The following is a 16139-nucleotide window of genomic DNA, read 5'->3' as shown; positions in this document are numbered from 1 at the left end:
GTTTAATCTACTCCATGTTTCTACAGTAACAACTAGTCAGGACCTTCGGTTTGAAAGTACATTCACAAAACTATTATGAAAAACATTACTAACATAAGAAGAGTTATTTATATGAAGAGTTATTTATGTCCACATTGGCCAAGGTATATGTATATATAAATATATAATACTATTATTTTATTTATATAATTCCATTAACTAATTATTTATATATCCACTTCATCCATTGTTTCCATTTATTTCCCCCACCATGCTTCCTGCAACATTTTCCGATTTATTTATTTTTTTTGTCTGCAAGTTTAGTATTTAGATTCTATTTTAATTAGAATGATTACAATAAGTTCGATACTGTAATAAGTTTCAATAAGCTTATATCCAAATAAAATTGATATTGTACTGGTACACAAACAGAAGTAAGAAAATACTTGGTCATTGTTTGAATCTCTGTTGTATTATGTTCAGCTGCAATGTATTCTGAGAACATAATGTTTTGGAATTCGTGATTCAAGTAAATCAAACGTAGACTTATTAGTCAATTACAAATTGCACCAAACTTTCATTTTTAGTTGCAATGGAAGCAGATAAAAAAGCTCTAATCCAAACTGCAAATAACAGTTCTTCAAATTCACAAATCCATTAATTCAACACTAAATACTACTGAATAAATGAATATAATTAATCCAGAAGAATTTAAAGACAAAAAACCTTAAAGAGACCAAACAAGGGGTAGGGTGGGGGCTGCAACTCTATCATATTACAGGCATATGAAAATTTTGCTTGCATATGCAAAATGAAGTTTACACGTCATCTGTACTAAAACAAAATGGTTATGAACCAGACAACAAGGGAAGGAACAAATTTCAAGTTGTACAAATCTAGAAAACTCTTTCATTCCATTTTCAATGCAGGACACAAACCAGTCCAAGCAGCTAGCAATGTTATGTCATTCTAAATGAAGAATATCACGAACTATTTGCCATAGGTGAGTTTACAAATGTATCTGCTAACCCTTGTAGACACTATCAGCCAAGGTATTATCCCAACCTGAAATAGCATAAAACAGTTGGAATGTCACTCAAACTATTAACAGCTTCACATGTCTTCTTTTATTTACACTACATTATTTAAGAGTAAAAACAACAGTGGATAGCAATGTACATAGCATGGTTATAAAAGTACTAAGAATTAACAACTTTCACATAAAGATGCAACGTAAAGAGTAAACAATCGGTTTTGCTATAATAAATATTGACATATTTCATTTTTAGTCTAAGGAGAAATTATTTGCTGTGATATACAATTAATGTTGAAAAAACCTTTGCTTTTACTCATATTATCAATAATTTTCACTTTAATAAATACATATGACAATTACTAAAGACTAAACACGTGCTCAATTAGCTTAACCATTAAAGGAGTTCAAAAAAAAAAAATTAAAGTTTCTGTACTAAGACTATAATTTTGTCTTGTTATATTAAAAATGAAATATGTCAATACTTGTACTAAACCGACTACTAATTCAAAAGGAAAACTGAGGGGTGGAGGAGCTAAACTTAATGTAATCTGATTACAAGCTAAACTCACTTTCCACTACTTTGGATAACCACATTTCATCCACAAGTTGTTTAAATACTCAAGTGAAAACACCAACTCATGATTACATCTCAATATCGGGAGATTGTGAGTTCTTTTCAGGAGTTTAGCACATTTTCTAATAATCCTTCTAACATACTCTACTAGTTGAAATTTATTGAAAACAAAATCACGGAGTTGGAATACATTAAGGGTATGTTTGGATAACCGTATGGGTTCTTCCAACATACTTTTGAACCACTTAACTCAATTTTTCATTATGTTTGTTGTCTCAAAAAGTCACATTTTCATCATCGGTTCACCCAAAACAGAGTTTGAATGAGAAGCAACAAATTGGTTGCTTTTGAAAATTATTTTCCATTGACAGTATTTATTCAATTACAGCAAAGTTTACTAAAAATACTTTCTTCATATTATACAATAAATTTCATGTTATCAACATGCTTTGAACAAAAAATATTAAAACATAAATTGCACTGCAGTAAACTCATTTTAAGACATTCTTTTGATTCAAATTTATGTTTGCAAAGTTTAATCCAAATATGAACTAAATGGAACGAGGCCTACGAACTTTTGTGAGTCTGTATAAATTTCAGCTAAGAATGAAGAGTGTATTAGATACTGAGACACTAGCATCTTTTTCTAACAGAAAGCTCCGATCTTTCAAATCTGACCAATGAAGTTTGTTAAATGACGATATTTGAAATTATCATAACATGACATGATGACAGTCGGAAATTACTAAATACATCCTCGTTCATTCAAATTCAAAGAGCAAGACCAACAATACATTCAATGATTGAAGTATAAATACGAGAAGGATCTTATAGTATTTTAGAGTACCTTAGAGACTATCTCTCTTAAAATGTAGTATTCTATGTTTTATGATCAATTTTCTTATTTAATTATAAATATAGGAATATCTATTTATAATTACATTTATTGGAATCTTATTTATAGCATTTCCAAGCATTACATAAACAAAAATCATTATAAATATTCGTATTTATATTACCAACTCGTATAACATTATCAAGTTGTGTGATATAGATATAGTTTTGAGCATCTCTAGCGTCTACTTTTTTCTGTTTCAATATATTGTATCAGAAGGATATCATCCCACGTAACTGTATTCACTTTGTCACTCCGACAAGAAAAGAAACTACAATCAATCATCCCTTTCGTTGTCTATTATTTTCATCACAACGCCGCTTCTTCTTATCATGTCATGTAACAACAATACGGGCTTGTTTCATTATTCCGCTTTCCACTCTAGTTCACCCCCCGCTGCACACTTTTCCAACAACAGTTATTGTCGGTGGTGATTTTTTAGTAGTCATTGTTCACCAATAATTAGAGATGGCAAATAAACCCGTGCCCGTGGGTATCACCCGAACCCGTCCCCGTTTTGACGGGGAATCCCCGCTTTGACTGGGTATGGGTATGGGTATGGGTAATACCCGAAATTTTCAACTGGGGATGGGGATGGGGATGGGGATATATATATACCCGCCCAAATACCCGTCCCCGCTTAAATTACTAAACTATTTATAATTTATTAAATAATCTAAAAAATATATATAAATAAATAATATATTTACACATAAAATATAATATAATATAATATAATATAATATAATATAATATAATATAATATAATATAGTATATATACATATAAATAAAATATACTTTTATATATATATATATATATATTTACACATATACATGTAATATAATATAATATAATATAATATAATATAATATAATATACATATAATATATATACATAATAATATAATAATAATATAATATAATATATATAATATATACGTATAAAACAAATTAATCATTTAACTAGTGAGATTTTTTATAAACAAATTTATAACATTACAAATTTATAAAAATTTAAAAGAAATATATATATATATATATATATATATATATATATATAAAAGCATAAAATATCTACGCATATACATATAATATATATACATAATAATATAATATATATTATTATATTTATATTATTATATAATATAATATAATATATACTTAAAATAAATATATATCTATAAAAATATATATATATATATATATATATATATAAACATAAGATATCCACACATATAATATATATACATAGTAATAATAATATAATATATAATATAATATAATATATATAAATAATTATATATATATATAAACATAAGATATCCACACATATAATATATATATACATAGTAATATAATATATAATATAATATAATATAATATATATATATATATATATATATATATATATATATAACATATTTCTCATTCTCTTTGTTTTTTGTTATACACTTTGTTTACTCTCTCAATTGTCTGGTTTGTTTTTCAAGATTTAATTTTGAAGGTAATTTTTCTTCTTCTTATTACATAATTTTTACTCTCTGTACATGGGTTATGTTCAAATAGGTGTTCCTCAATTTCATTCTATGAAATAATTTTTAGGTTACACATTTGATTATCTTTATTTATTTATTTATTTTCATGAAAATGTTTGACTCTTATTTTGTAGCTCTTCTTTTTATTACTTTGGTTATACACTTTTTTACTCTCTTTTAATTGTTTGGCTTGTTCTTTAAGGTTTAAGCAGATCTTCAAGGTACTTTTCCTTTTATCATAATCTTAATTATACATTTTTTTTCCGTTATGTTATGTTCAAATGGATATTCTCAAATTTGGGTCACACATTTAATTATCTTTACTCCTTTATGATAATGAATCTGATGAAGAAGGTACATTATATTCTAGTAATTAAAATTTTCAATTTCAATTATTATATCATATCTAATTTTTCATTTTTTTTCTATGTGTAGGTGGATCGAATGCAAATGAAACCACTGATCATTTGTAAAATTAATAAATATTTTGGTTATTATAAAATTTTAGTAATGTGTAATTTTTTAGCTTTTATATAATTATTTGAATTTTATTTAGTTGTTATTTGATACTTTAATTTGAGATTTATACTATTATAATATTTTTCTTAATATTTGACATCATGAAAATCAAAAAGAGTATGTTATTTTAATATTGAATATTTTGATAGTATCATGATTCCGTTGGTGTGATTTTTAAATTTTTTTTTATAAAAAATATTTAATTGATATATGGAACAATAAAAAAATGGGTATGGGTATGGGTATAAGAAAATACCCGTTACCCGGTGAGTATGGGGATGGGTCAAAAGTTGTATACCCGTTGGGTTTGGGGATGGGGATGGGGATAAATTTTTATTATGGGGATGGGATCATGATACCCGTACCCGCCCCGCCCCGTTGCCATCCCTACCAATAATGACTTTTTTGGTAATTTTTCAGTCACATATTAGTAGTGATTTCATTCCCACCTATGATTATTCAAGTGGTTTTATTGTGTATGAATTAAATTAGCGGTGGTTTCTTTCCAATCGAAGATCATTCTTTTGGTAATTTTTTCCCCACATAAATCATGTTGACTTCTTTCAAACTGACATTCATTCCAGCGGTAACTTGGTTTTTCCAAAAATATTATCCATTTACAACTTCCACGTCTGGTTTTGCTCAGAACAAACCTTGATTTTCATGTCATGAAAGTTATCTCAAATTGATGGTCATTCTAGCTATGCTATCTTTGTAACAATTTCTTCACCATCTGAGTTGTTTTTCCAACTATTATTTGGTGAAGGTCATTTTTTATGTTTGTTTATTTATTTGTTGGGAAATGAATATTTTCTTGTAATGAGCTTTAGCTTAAGGAGTCTTAGAAATATGAGAAATATCTACTGATAGCATAAAATAGTTCAGAGCATCTCTCAGTATTTATTTTTCTTTTATATTTTATGATTGATTTCCTTATTTAATTAGAATTTTAATAATTATAGGAATACTTTATTAGAAACAGATGTATATGCATATCACGTCATGTACATGCGCATACAATTTCCTATAACTATTTGTATATATAATCAACTTATATAAATGATCTTCATTGTGTAGTCCAGACACAATTTTCAGCAGTTTTTGCATCAAAATTTTCGTCTTTCATCAAAACCTAAATACGATTTGCTTTGGATATCTCTTTTTTAATTCGAAGTTTCAAATATAAGAACGAAAGATACTAGAAATTGCTTACCATAATATTGTTATTTTCAATCCCTCCAGTCCTCCAAGATAATAATCTCCCTGCAAAAATATGTAAAATGATTTTCAGATCATAACCATTAAAAAAAGGCAACGAGAAATGCATTCGTCTCCTATGCCCACATTTTCCGTGCAACAAATGGCTTTAACTTTAGACACATTTAATTTAAATGAAAATTACACTGTTGAAAATTAAAATTTATAATAAAATGGCATCAAATTTATAAAAAGTGTTCTCATGGTATTCAATTCAGACTTTAAATGATTGAAAAAAAAAAGGTTATGGCACTCGATTAGAAGAAAGAAAAATACAAATAAAAATAAGAAGAAAATTGAAATTAACTTCTCCATAAACTAAAAGTTAGCTTATACACAAGCTAGTTGTAGAAACTCTTAACACAATCTCTCTAAACTTTTGTTTTTAACTTGTATATAAGCTAATTTTAACTTACAAGAAAGCTAATTTCATTTTTTGTCTTCTTATTGTTCTCCCTTACAAATGTTTATGAAGAAGTTCACCCAATCTAAACAAACCCTAATAATTCAATTATATCAATTACTATACCTATAAATGTCACATCTTAGCACTATGAAGCGGTTTTGTAGTAAATGGAAGAGTTTGCAACTAAACTTGTTTTATTGGAAAAACCTTTAAGAAATTAATACAAGTATTTTGTCTATTCAACCAAAAATTCTATAAATATTTTATAACTACAGTTCATTTTTCGCCCATATCAAAACCAAAAGTAAACCTAACATATCCATAATCATAGCCAGTAAATATACCTATAACTATAGCCTATACCTAAATATGAAAGGTGACTAAATAGTTACAATAAGTCCGAAGATATTAGAATACAAAAAAACACATTTTATTAGTTTAAGCAACCCAACAGTTTAATACAAATGAATGAGAGTTTGCAGCATAATCTAGTAAAATTTTACGTATTAATCATAATTGCATTACCAAAAGGTTGCACAAGTTGTTGAGATATGCTGGCCACAGGAACACTCCAAAACCACATGAGGAAAATTAGATATGTTAAAACCTGCATCACTTAACCATGTTAGTATCTTATGGGCCTTTGCGAAGAAAATATGTAAACCTGAAAACAATTTCTAGATCAGGAAATACCTTTGAGATAAGCAGAAATCTTGAATACAAAGCACTATCCTTGTCGTTTAAATTTTGAACTGCATGTTAGTTTAAAGTATAAGTTTTCCGGTAATGCTACTTTCTTATGATCTCAGCACAAATAGCATATAAATTGTTACGTAGCTACTACATCTAGTTCCACCTACTTAAGGATCCAACTTAAAAAAATAGCTAACTCAGTAGCAGTCTCATCTAATCTGTTCTGAAATGGAATAAGTGGCCCTTGCAATATTTTGATAAACAATCATTCAGTGTTGTAATTGTATAGATGAGATTTATATTCATAAAAAATATTATAAACAATTTTGTTATCTAATTTTTATATTCATAAAATTTAGCAACAAAATTATTTATCTACAAGCGGTTGCCTCATCCTATGCATTCCATGACCCTTTAGTGAGTGTAAAAGTGTGTTACTCACTCTAACCAATACATCGTTTGATGCCAAGCACAATAATTTTGCAAATTGCATGCATAACAAAATGCCTAATATTTAGACTTTGATATAGGAAATTAAATCCTAAATCAACATTTAGAAAGCTGACACGTGTTTAAACTTAACAATCATAAAATATGGAAACTTAATTGTTCTAAAAGCCATATTTCATATTTAAAACGTTTTTTTTTTAAGTCTTTTACCAGAGGGGGGTCTGGAAAGGGAGTACTCTTCCTATGTTTTAACTAAGCAAAGGCGGGTCCTCTGGTTATTTTTTCTTTCCAGCAACCACCAAGTCCTCTTTGCAATTTTTTATATTTAGGCACACTAATTAAATAGAAAATTTCAGCTGAAACTCTCCCATAGTTGTAACAACTCTTACAGAGGATAACTCTGTCCAAAGAACTTCAAAATACGTTCTTCTGTCCAAAACACTAAATAGCTGTCTATCATCAGACCTTATACAAAATAACTGCTCCTGAACTATATAACTGAAACCACTTAAACAATGTACACAATTGATATTATGTAACCACTTCTATTTTCTGTCAATGATTGCATATGTGCCCCTAATCCCATTAATTGATAATTAAGGTAATATGTATATGATAAGTATACATTTTCATATAGGAGAGATTAATTCACAAGCATAAGAAAACTTTATAGAATAGATGGATTGGAAATACAAAGTGATGGTGACTAGGATAAGAATACTTGAAGAAGTGATATTAAGGATAAAGATTACAGGAGAAATATATCTAATCAGCAGCAAAATTATTATTAATTGGAAATTGTGTTTCATCGTTCTGAAATTTATTAAATATCTTAAAAATTCTAGAAATGTGAGTTGTTTGGTTATCTAGTTGGCTTCGTCTAGATAAGAATTGTTATTTTCATACAATTGTAGCTTCTTCAGAATTTTGATTTGGCCTAACCTGAGTTCAGTTTAAAAAAACTTCTATTCTTCTTTCTATATTTTTCTCTTCCCAATTCTTTTTCCTTTCCCCTATTGTGCTGCTTATCCAAAATCAGAGACTGAATCAGAAATCCTCCCAAAAACAAACATAAGCCAGCAAAAGGATAAAAGACAAAACCATGAAGAATATTGAGATAATTGACTGAGAAACATTCCAGACAAAATCACGAAGAATATCAGCTTGAAAGAGGCTTTGATTCCCTAGGATTTTCAATATTACTTACTCTGACAATCAATCATGTAATACTGGGGAAAAACACAGATGTGTTTTAAAATTAGTTTTCTTTTCAAAATACTGTTGAAAAGAGCATATGTACCACCTACCTACACTTTTAAATGCAGCCAGGCAAAAAAATTATACTCAAAGTAAACTAAAAGTTGTAGATTTGTAATGTCCCACTACATTTATATAGAATGCAATATGCAACAAGAATCGGCTCCCGTAAATAACTTACACTTTGCAAGTTCCTTCTCCTTCGCAGCAGCTTTCCTCTTGAGTTTTGCACCTTGTGCAAAGGTTGATGGCCTAAGAGAACGATGAAATCACTTATGTGCGCACTCTCACAAACAAAACATAAATATGCAAAGTTTATATTATATTTAAATGTAGGATATTTCTATTTCATTTTAAAATTTCCTTAAAGCTTCACATTTGCTCTGAAACTTAGTTAGAAAATACAAACTTGAAGTAAACACAAAAGCATAGAAAAAACAAACAAATGGCCTTTCAGGTTTAACAAAATAATTTGGTTCAAGATACAATAAATGAGAAGGTAAAGGAACCCACAGTTGGCTCGAACATGAAAATTTACATGTTTTCTTTCGTTGTGTCAATTGAAAACATAATGTTCATTGAAATTATGGGTTTTTAGGTATAAAACAAGATAAAAGAGATACTAAATTGGTATTAACTGAGGTGGATTATTACAATGTAATGATGAGTTCATATGTTCAAAAACCTAGAGTATAAACCATTGTCAGGGAAACCAATAATGATAATAAAAAATATGATAACTAATCTTAAGATAGGATAAGTGAATACGAATACTAATCCAAGAGGATAAACTAAGACATGATAACATATTTCATAAATTCTAACAATTACCTCTGTAATATATCTATATTTTTTTTTCATAAATCTAACAAAGAGTACAGAAAAAAAAAATTGATAGAAGGGGTGTGGCTACAAGCTTCCGTGCTCATGTAGTATGCCCACCCCTGTAAATGTAATTGAGATGAAAATAGGGAAGGACAAAGATGATTCTGATCATTAACAGTTGGAATTCTATAAAAGACCCATTTGTTTTCATTGGAGGAAATAATGGCCAAAGCATGAGTAACTTACTGTGACAATGAGTTCGCCTCCTTCAAAAGTTCTTTTATTTCTCTATGTAACTTAGCCTTTTCTTCTTTGTCGGATCCACCCTGAAGCAAAAGCATAAAACTAAATGAAATTAATATCATAATGTAACAGTCAATATGTTAGATATGTTTTTTGTAAATCAAAGAAAAGCTAATAAACAGAAAATTTATGGTAGAAACAAATTGCAAGATCACCGGAGCACCATGCAAAGGCTCTCTCTTGCACCTGAAAAGTTCACAATCTTTTAATAGAAATATTAGTGGCACTTGGCTCAAGCGTGCTTGTCACTATCTTAAGATTTAGTAACACGAGAAATGATGAAACTATAAACCATATATGGATGAAAACTAGCAATTTAAATTGGAGCCTTTACAAACTTACCATTAAATGCCTTAGTTTGTAAACACAACAACCCATACCTTGGGTATAGCATTTTTTGCAAATAAAGACAACAATCCTACAACAGCCTAAAATTGTCTTACTGGAGTTTCATGACAGCTTTCTTCAATCTCGACCATGGGAAATCAAGAAGGAAATTCAAATTGAAAATTTCCAAGGCTTGATAAAAAAAGTCAAAACTACAGGGTCATCCTGATCCACTATAGGTTTCATTAGCAAATGCTGGACCAAAATCACAATGGCCCAACCCAGAGTTTGGACTGTTTCCTCTAAAAGAGCGGAGGGGATATGTAACAGCACGTCCATGGAGAAGACAGTTAAATACACTGCGGCATTTGTTAATAGGAAATAAATCAATGATTAATGGGAGCATGAGATAGACAAGGGTAACAGAGGCAATTGTGTATATTACATCACCAAACTTGGGACCAAGAGCTCTGGGGGCTGAAGGTATTCTATTTGCTGACACCATCTTATTCATCTTCTGCATCCTTTGTGAGTATTCTGGCTTTGTGCCATGTACCATTATTTTATTTTTTTTCTGGTTTCGTGACATACTATTCATTTTCTCTAAACAAGGTAAATCAGTAAACCAAACATGAAAATTCAGAACCTAGTTACCCATCCTATACATTTTTTTCAAGGAAACAACTGCATAAAAGCATGGAATCAAAAGAGTTTTGAAATGCGAAAACTATTCTTCTTAAAATGTTAAACTTAAACATAAGGAGTGCATATAAACAAACTGTTCCCAGAATCCTATTATAATTGTGAAAAGGATATCAATTACCATATCAAGAAATAGCATAAAAATAAAATAACCAAAGCTCCAATTAAGCAAATGTAAGCCAAATCAGATATATCCCAAACCAAACATCCAAAAGCAAACAATACTAGCATCACTAACTGAATCCCTTTAAATTGTTAGAATAATGAAAAAGGAAAAGATGAAAGAGGGAGATAACCTTCTTGAATTGATCAATCCGCTGAGAAGCAAAGTGAAAAGCTAGAACAACAAAAAATATGAAAGGAGCTGCTAGTGACGTCTGATGTTCTTCACTTGCTTTGTCTACCATCCTCACTTCAATTTAAAGGCTCAAAAATTGATGCTATGAAAACAGACCAAACCAACACAAACCTGTAAAGTATAAGAGAGTGGTTGAACCAGATGGCAGTCTGAATATATACACACAAAGATAAAAACTTAGACAAAAAAAATCAAACCAAGTACCTATCAATCAAAAATTCTTGTCCAAAAGTCACAAGATTCATAAGCAATTATTAAAAATACATTGAAGGGGAGGGCAGAAAAAGGAATTTACAAAATGATATAGTAACACGTTGAATGTAAATACAGAAAAAAATATGTAACAACCAAATCAAAACCAAGAAGAAAGCACTGATGAAAATAATAGGCATCACCATTCCCACAAAAAAGATGCAGAAAAAAAACAGAAGAGAATAAATCTAAAATAAAAAAAAATTGACTCTAGTGAACAAAATTTCCAAATGAGTTACAAATACAAAACTGAAAATCAAAATTTAAGAGAGAAGACAGTACTTGAGAGAATTGGAAAAAAACGGATAAATCATACCTAGGAACAGCGGTACCAAAGAGCATTAGGATTAGGGCTGTGGCAAAAGCAAGTGTTTATGTTAGAATGAGGAAAAAGTCATAAAACGAAGTCATTAAAAATGACAAATGTTATTTGGAGACTAATTCATAGAACAATTTGCACAACAATAATTTTTGTGTTTATCACTCTTGGACATAATTTATTACATATCATAATGATAGAATAAGATAAACAGAAAGAATATTATATAAATTAGTGATGCATGACATATCATATAAGACCCTAATGTAATAGCTAAAAAAATTTATATCATACATAAAACCATGAAGTTATCATTCTTAAAAGTTGCATAAACAATAAATTTAATAAATTTTAATCAATAAAATAACATTTTATTATTAATTTTAATAGAAAATGTGTTATTAATACTATAGTCAATGAAAATGGAGCCATGGATGATTGACAGACTCACAAAATTAGTTCTTTTCACAGCATGTAATGATATAAAATTAGGTATTGTGGTTCCTATTTGAAGAATTATATTTCAAGTGCATTTTTATTTTGGTTAAAGATTCCGATTTGTGGAGTTATATTAGAAGTGTCTCTTAAGTACATTGCTTCTCCATAAAGACTACAAATAGCTCGTTTGTGAACCATCCCCTCTTTGACCAACAACAATTGACAATGGTGAGTCCAGCAAAAAAATTAATGATTTCAATGTTGATGTCAATGGTGAGTCCCCGAGACAAACCGCAAGAAAGGGAGGGGCCTAGAAGCCACTAGCATATATCCATAAGGGCTATCTGTCCCACTGCTCACTACGAAGTATGGATTGGATTCCACCGTCCTTTTGTCTATTTGAGCAAACCTCATACCCATCCAAAACTACGCTCTTCTAAACAGAGATTGTGATTTAGACATTTACCTTAATTAGTACTTTTGTTTTGGTCTGATTTATTTATTTAATTAAAGTAATAGCCTAGAACCTACTGGTTCCAAATGTTATATTATCTTCAACTTCAGTTATTGTTTAATCTTTTGTATTGTGTTGATCTCTAAATTTGGTTGTGTTGAGAATAAATAAGTAATCTAAAGTCTTCTGCATTTCATTTTAGAAAATCTAATTCACTGGAAGTTGTCATGAGCTTGAATATAGCCTTTTTCAAGCATAATTGAATCTCAATAATAACACTGCTAATTAAGAACAGTAGCAATGGGAGAGGAAGTGTCCTTTTCTTTCTTCTACCTTCATAGATGAAATAAACCGTGACAGTAGCATTGACAACAATATTAACCAAAAACTTCAGCACTAAAAAGCCCCAAAGCTGAGCAGGCTCTACATGTCTTTAAAGAATATCTTCAACACCAACAAGAATTATGGGAGAGTTATCATTATGAGTTTAATCTCCTGAGTATTTGGAACTTATAATTTCGTGGGTGAAATTATTTTTTTAAGTCTTTTTGGCTAAATACTTGGATAATTTTCCTATAGCAACACCACATATTCTTATCCAGCACAGAATCCATTAAGCAGGACATGTATAAACAGCATCAAAGCTAGAAAAGTCATACAAATTACAATCAAAAGTAGTTCATGGTTAAAAGTTAATACTAGTGAATCAATACACCTAATGCTAGACTAACAAACTATAAGAACTAAAATATAATCAAAAGGCTACGGGGCTGTAACAATACATAATTGACCACAGCCACAAGGTTAAAAGAAAATTAGGCATGCTATACACACAAAGTAGAGAGCGAAATCAGAAAGCATTTTGGTGACTGGCCTAAAACCTGGTAATATGTTGTTTGGCAAACCCAACCTAGCCAAGCGCACACATCGAAATCAAATATAACTCCATACAATGATCAACCCCAATCACCATATAATGATAGCAAATATCTCTTAAAAACGCTGAACAAAAATAAGCACACACACGATATATAATCATAAGCACACCCGCACAAAAATAAGACCCCAGAAATTAACAAAAGGGGAAAGAAATTTGAAGAACGAGTAATGAGAAAGATGAAGGAAGGTAGGTTTACACACCCTAAGAGACTATACATGTTTTTCGAGATCGATGAATGTGCTTCAATGGCGAGAGGAAGACTACGGTTCCGTGGTCACCCTCACCCAAAATCTGAATACTATATCAGCCTGCAAATCTTCTGGAACAATGCGTACCCAGTACAAGATTTCACTTTTTTTTCTTGCTTTTTTCCTTTTTTTTTTCTTACTTAAATGAAAAATAAATAAATAAATAAATAGAAAACAATAAAAGATTTTTCTACATACTTATATTTTAAAAGTGATTTGTAAGAAGAGAAGACCGTACATGAAATGCATTTTTAAATATAATATTTGTTAAAAAATTACAAAAAATGTATTTTAGAATTTAAACGATTTATAGAACATGAAAACATAATATTTAAAAGAATTGTATGGATTTAAAAAAAAAAACAATTATAAATTTTGATTATCTCACATATTAAATGGGGAACTAATATTATTATTTTACTCCTTACATAAAATTTACAAATGTGGGTTAATTTTCTTTCAAAATTACGAATTTTATTTTAAAATAATTACGTAATAAATTATCGTTCGAAGTGTGCACGACTTCGATTTGAAAAATTCTTCAAAAGCGTGTATGACTTCATTAAAATATTAATTAACTTCATGTCGGCTGGATTAAGTTTAGTTAATACTTAAATTAGGATAATTAAAAATATAATTATGAAGTTATATCAGAAGTTAGCGACTCTTGCGTAAATGCATTAAAAGTGAAGTTGTTTCCACTTTTAACGATTTGAATATGAAATCGTGGGCTTCATTGGCAATTTCAGTTTATTGAAGTCGTGAACTCACTTAACGAGATAAGTGTAAATGCATCACAACAGTTGTACCCACTCCCCATCATCACAATACTATAAATATAATACATAATGCAAACTTTGTTTTCACGCAATCATTCGACTAATTTACAGACTACTTAGACATCTATCTAACAGAAGAAAAAGGAGAATTAAAATGAACTTTGTAAGAAAACAAAAATTCAGATTTCAATTTGTCATAATATCAAGGAGGTAGTGGCAGATCTTAAAAGAGGCAAGGAGGTCATGGTATCCTCAAACTTTTTTTTTTTATTTTATGCATTTAAAAAATTTAAAAATTTTAAATTATATATAGTGGTAAAAAAATTGAATTTTTTAAAATTATATGTAGTTTAAATTTTTTTAATTGTATGTAATTATTTAAAATTTGTGAAAATTAAATTAAATACTTATTTTTATAAAACACAACACTTTTAATGTCAATAAATAAAAATACAAAGTTAAATATAATAATGAACAAAAAAAATGTTAAATATGTTTTTGGTCTCTTAACTTTAAGTGAAAATTGAAATTAGTTTCTCCTCAAACTTTTAGTGTAATGTAGTCCTCAAACTTTATAAATATGTGAATTTAGTCATTTTAACCAAATTTTATTAAGTTTAGTTGACGTTACAAACGCGTTTCATAGTAATATTTGAGTTAATATTGAAGCGAAAATGTATCAAATACTATTATGAAATGTGCTTGAAACATAACATAAACTTAATGAATTTTGATTAAAAGAATTAAATTCACACATTTCTAAAGATAAATGACTAAATTGGTAAAAAAATTTGAAAATTGACTAATTCCAAATTCTATTAAAACTTAAGAGACCAAAAACATATTTAACCCAAAAAATATTATTAAGATGTTTTTTATTTTATTTTTCACATATTATTCTCATCACTCACCCTCAATTGTTTACTTTTATTTCTAAAAAAAAAAATATTTATTATTTATGTTCTCATTTCTCATTTATTTTCTCTCATACTTAAAGAAAATAAGAAATATAAATGTGAGTTAATTGCACTTCTTTTTATTTTAATTATTAGATGTTGTTTATCTTAATTATTAATTATTAGATCTGTAAGAAAAATTACATAAAAAAATGAGAAAATAAAATTAAAGAAAAAACATATTTTCTTATAAAAAAAAGGTGTACACTTGTGTAATAGTTTGATCTATAAATAAATAATAAAGATACTTAATAATAAATATATTTAGTTTTCATTTTGCCGACTTAATACTCTTTTGGATTAATGTTAGACACGTTTTGATAATTTAAATATAGTTGTGAGAACTTAAAAAATATTTAAGAGTAGTAATAGTTTTTATATAAAAATAATAATATTTTAATATTTTAATAAAAAATATTTATTTATAAATAGATTTCTAATAAATAACTTAAATTCATTCTTATAAAACCATCATCTCTCTACAAATTTATTCTAAATTTTCCTTTGCCTTCTCTCTAGATTCTTATTCTCCACCTTTACATCTTGAAGATTAAAGATGGCAAGATCGATCATGGTGAGGAACTCAACTCATTCATCTTATCCAATAGTCAGATAAAGTAATCGTGGTGAGGAACA

At 28.6% G+C, this 16139-nt stretch overlaps 1 protein-coding gene across 2 annotated transcripts; it reads right to left on the bottom strand.

Moving 5' to 3' along the window:
- Nucleotides 1-636: 636 nt before the first annotated feature.
- LOC114179628 (tail-anchored protein insertion receptor WRB-like protein) lies at nt 637-13902 on the bottom strand. 2 transcript variants are annotated; one of them, XM_028066042.2, is made up of 9 exons: nt 13721-13902; nt 11686-11722; nt 11056-11228; nt 9674-9753; nt 8784-8854; nt 6896-6954; nt 6728-6809; nt 5753-5802; nt 637-1044 (listed from the first exon to the last, which is right to left on the bottom strand). In XM_028066042.2, exons 3-9 carry the CDS (start codon nt 11164-11166, stop codon nt 970-972), a joined length of 528 nt encoding a protein of 175 aa, XP_027921843.1. In that variant the 5' UTR covers nt 11167-11228; nt 11686-11722; nt 13721-13902; the 3' UTR covers nt 637-969. The 2 variants fall into 2 exon arrangements, with proteins under 2 accessions (XP_027921843.1, XP_027921844.1); XM_028066043.1 differs by having other exon boundaries at nt 13736-13884.
- Between the last annotated feature and the right edge of the window lie 2237 nt (nt 13903-16139).

The sequence above is a fragment of the Vigna unguiculata genome, chromosome 3 (assembly GCF_037176805.1).
Source record: "Vigna unguiculata cultivar grain cowpea cultivar isolate G323 ecotype 2 chromosome 3, ASM3717680v1, whole genome shotgun sequence".
In the NCBI taxonomy this organism is placed as follows: domain Eukaryota; kingdom Viridiplantae; phylum Streptophyta; class Magnoliopsida; order Fabales; family Fabaceae; genus Vigna; species Vigna unguiculata.
Note: the sequence above shows the minus strand (reverse complement) of the source record. Positions and strands in the feature narration are given on the sequence as shown.

Coding starts and splice junctions, on each gene's coding strand:
- LOC114179628 (XM_028066042.2), bottom strand. CDS start 11,166: ATGGTAGACAAAGCAAGTGAAGAACATCAGACGTCACTAGCAGCTCCT. Junction 6,955..8,783: donor GGAGAAGGAACTTGCAAAGT/GTAAGTTATTTA, acceptor ACTAACATGCAG/TTCAAAATTTAAACGACAAG. Junction 6,810..6,895: donor GATTTCTGCTTATCTCAAAG/GTATTTCCTGAT, acceptor TAAGTGATGCAG/GTTTTAACATATCTAATTTT.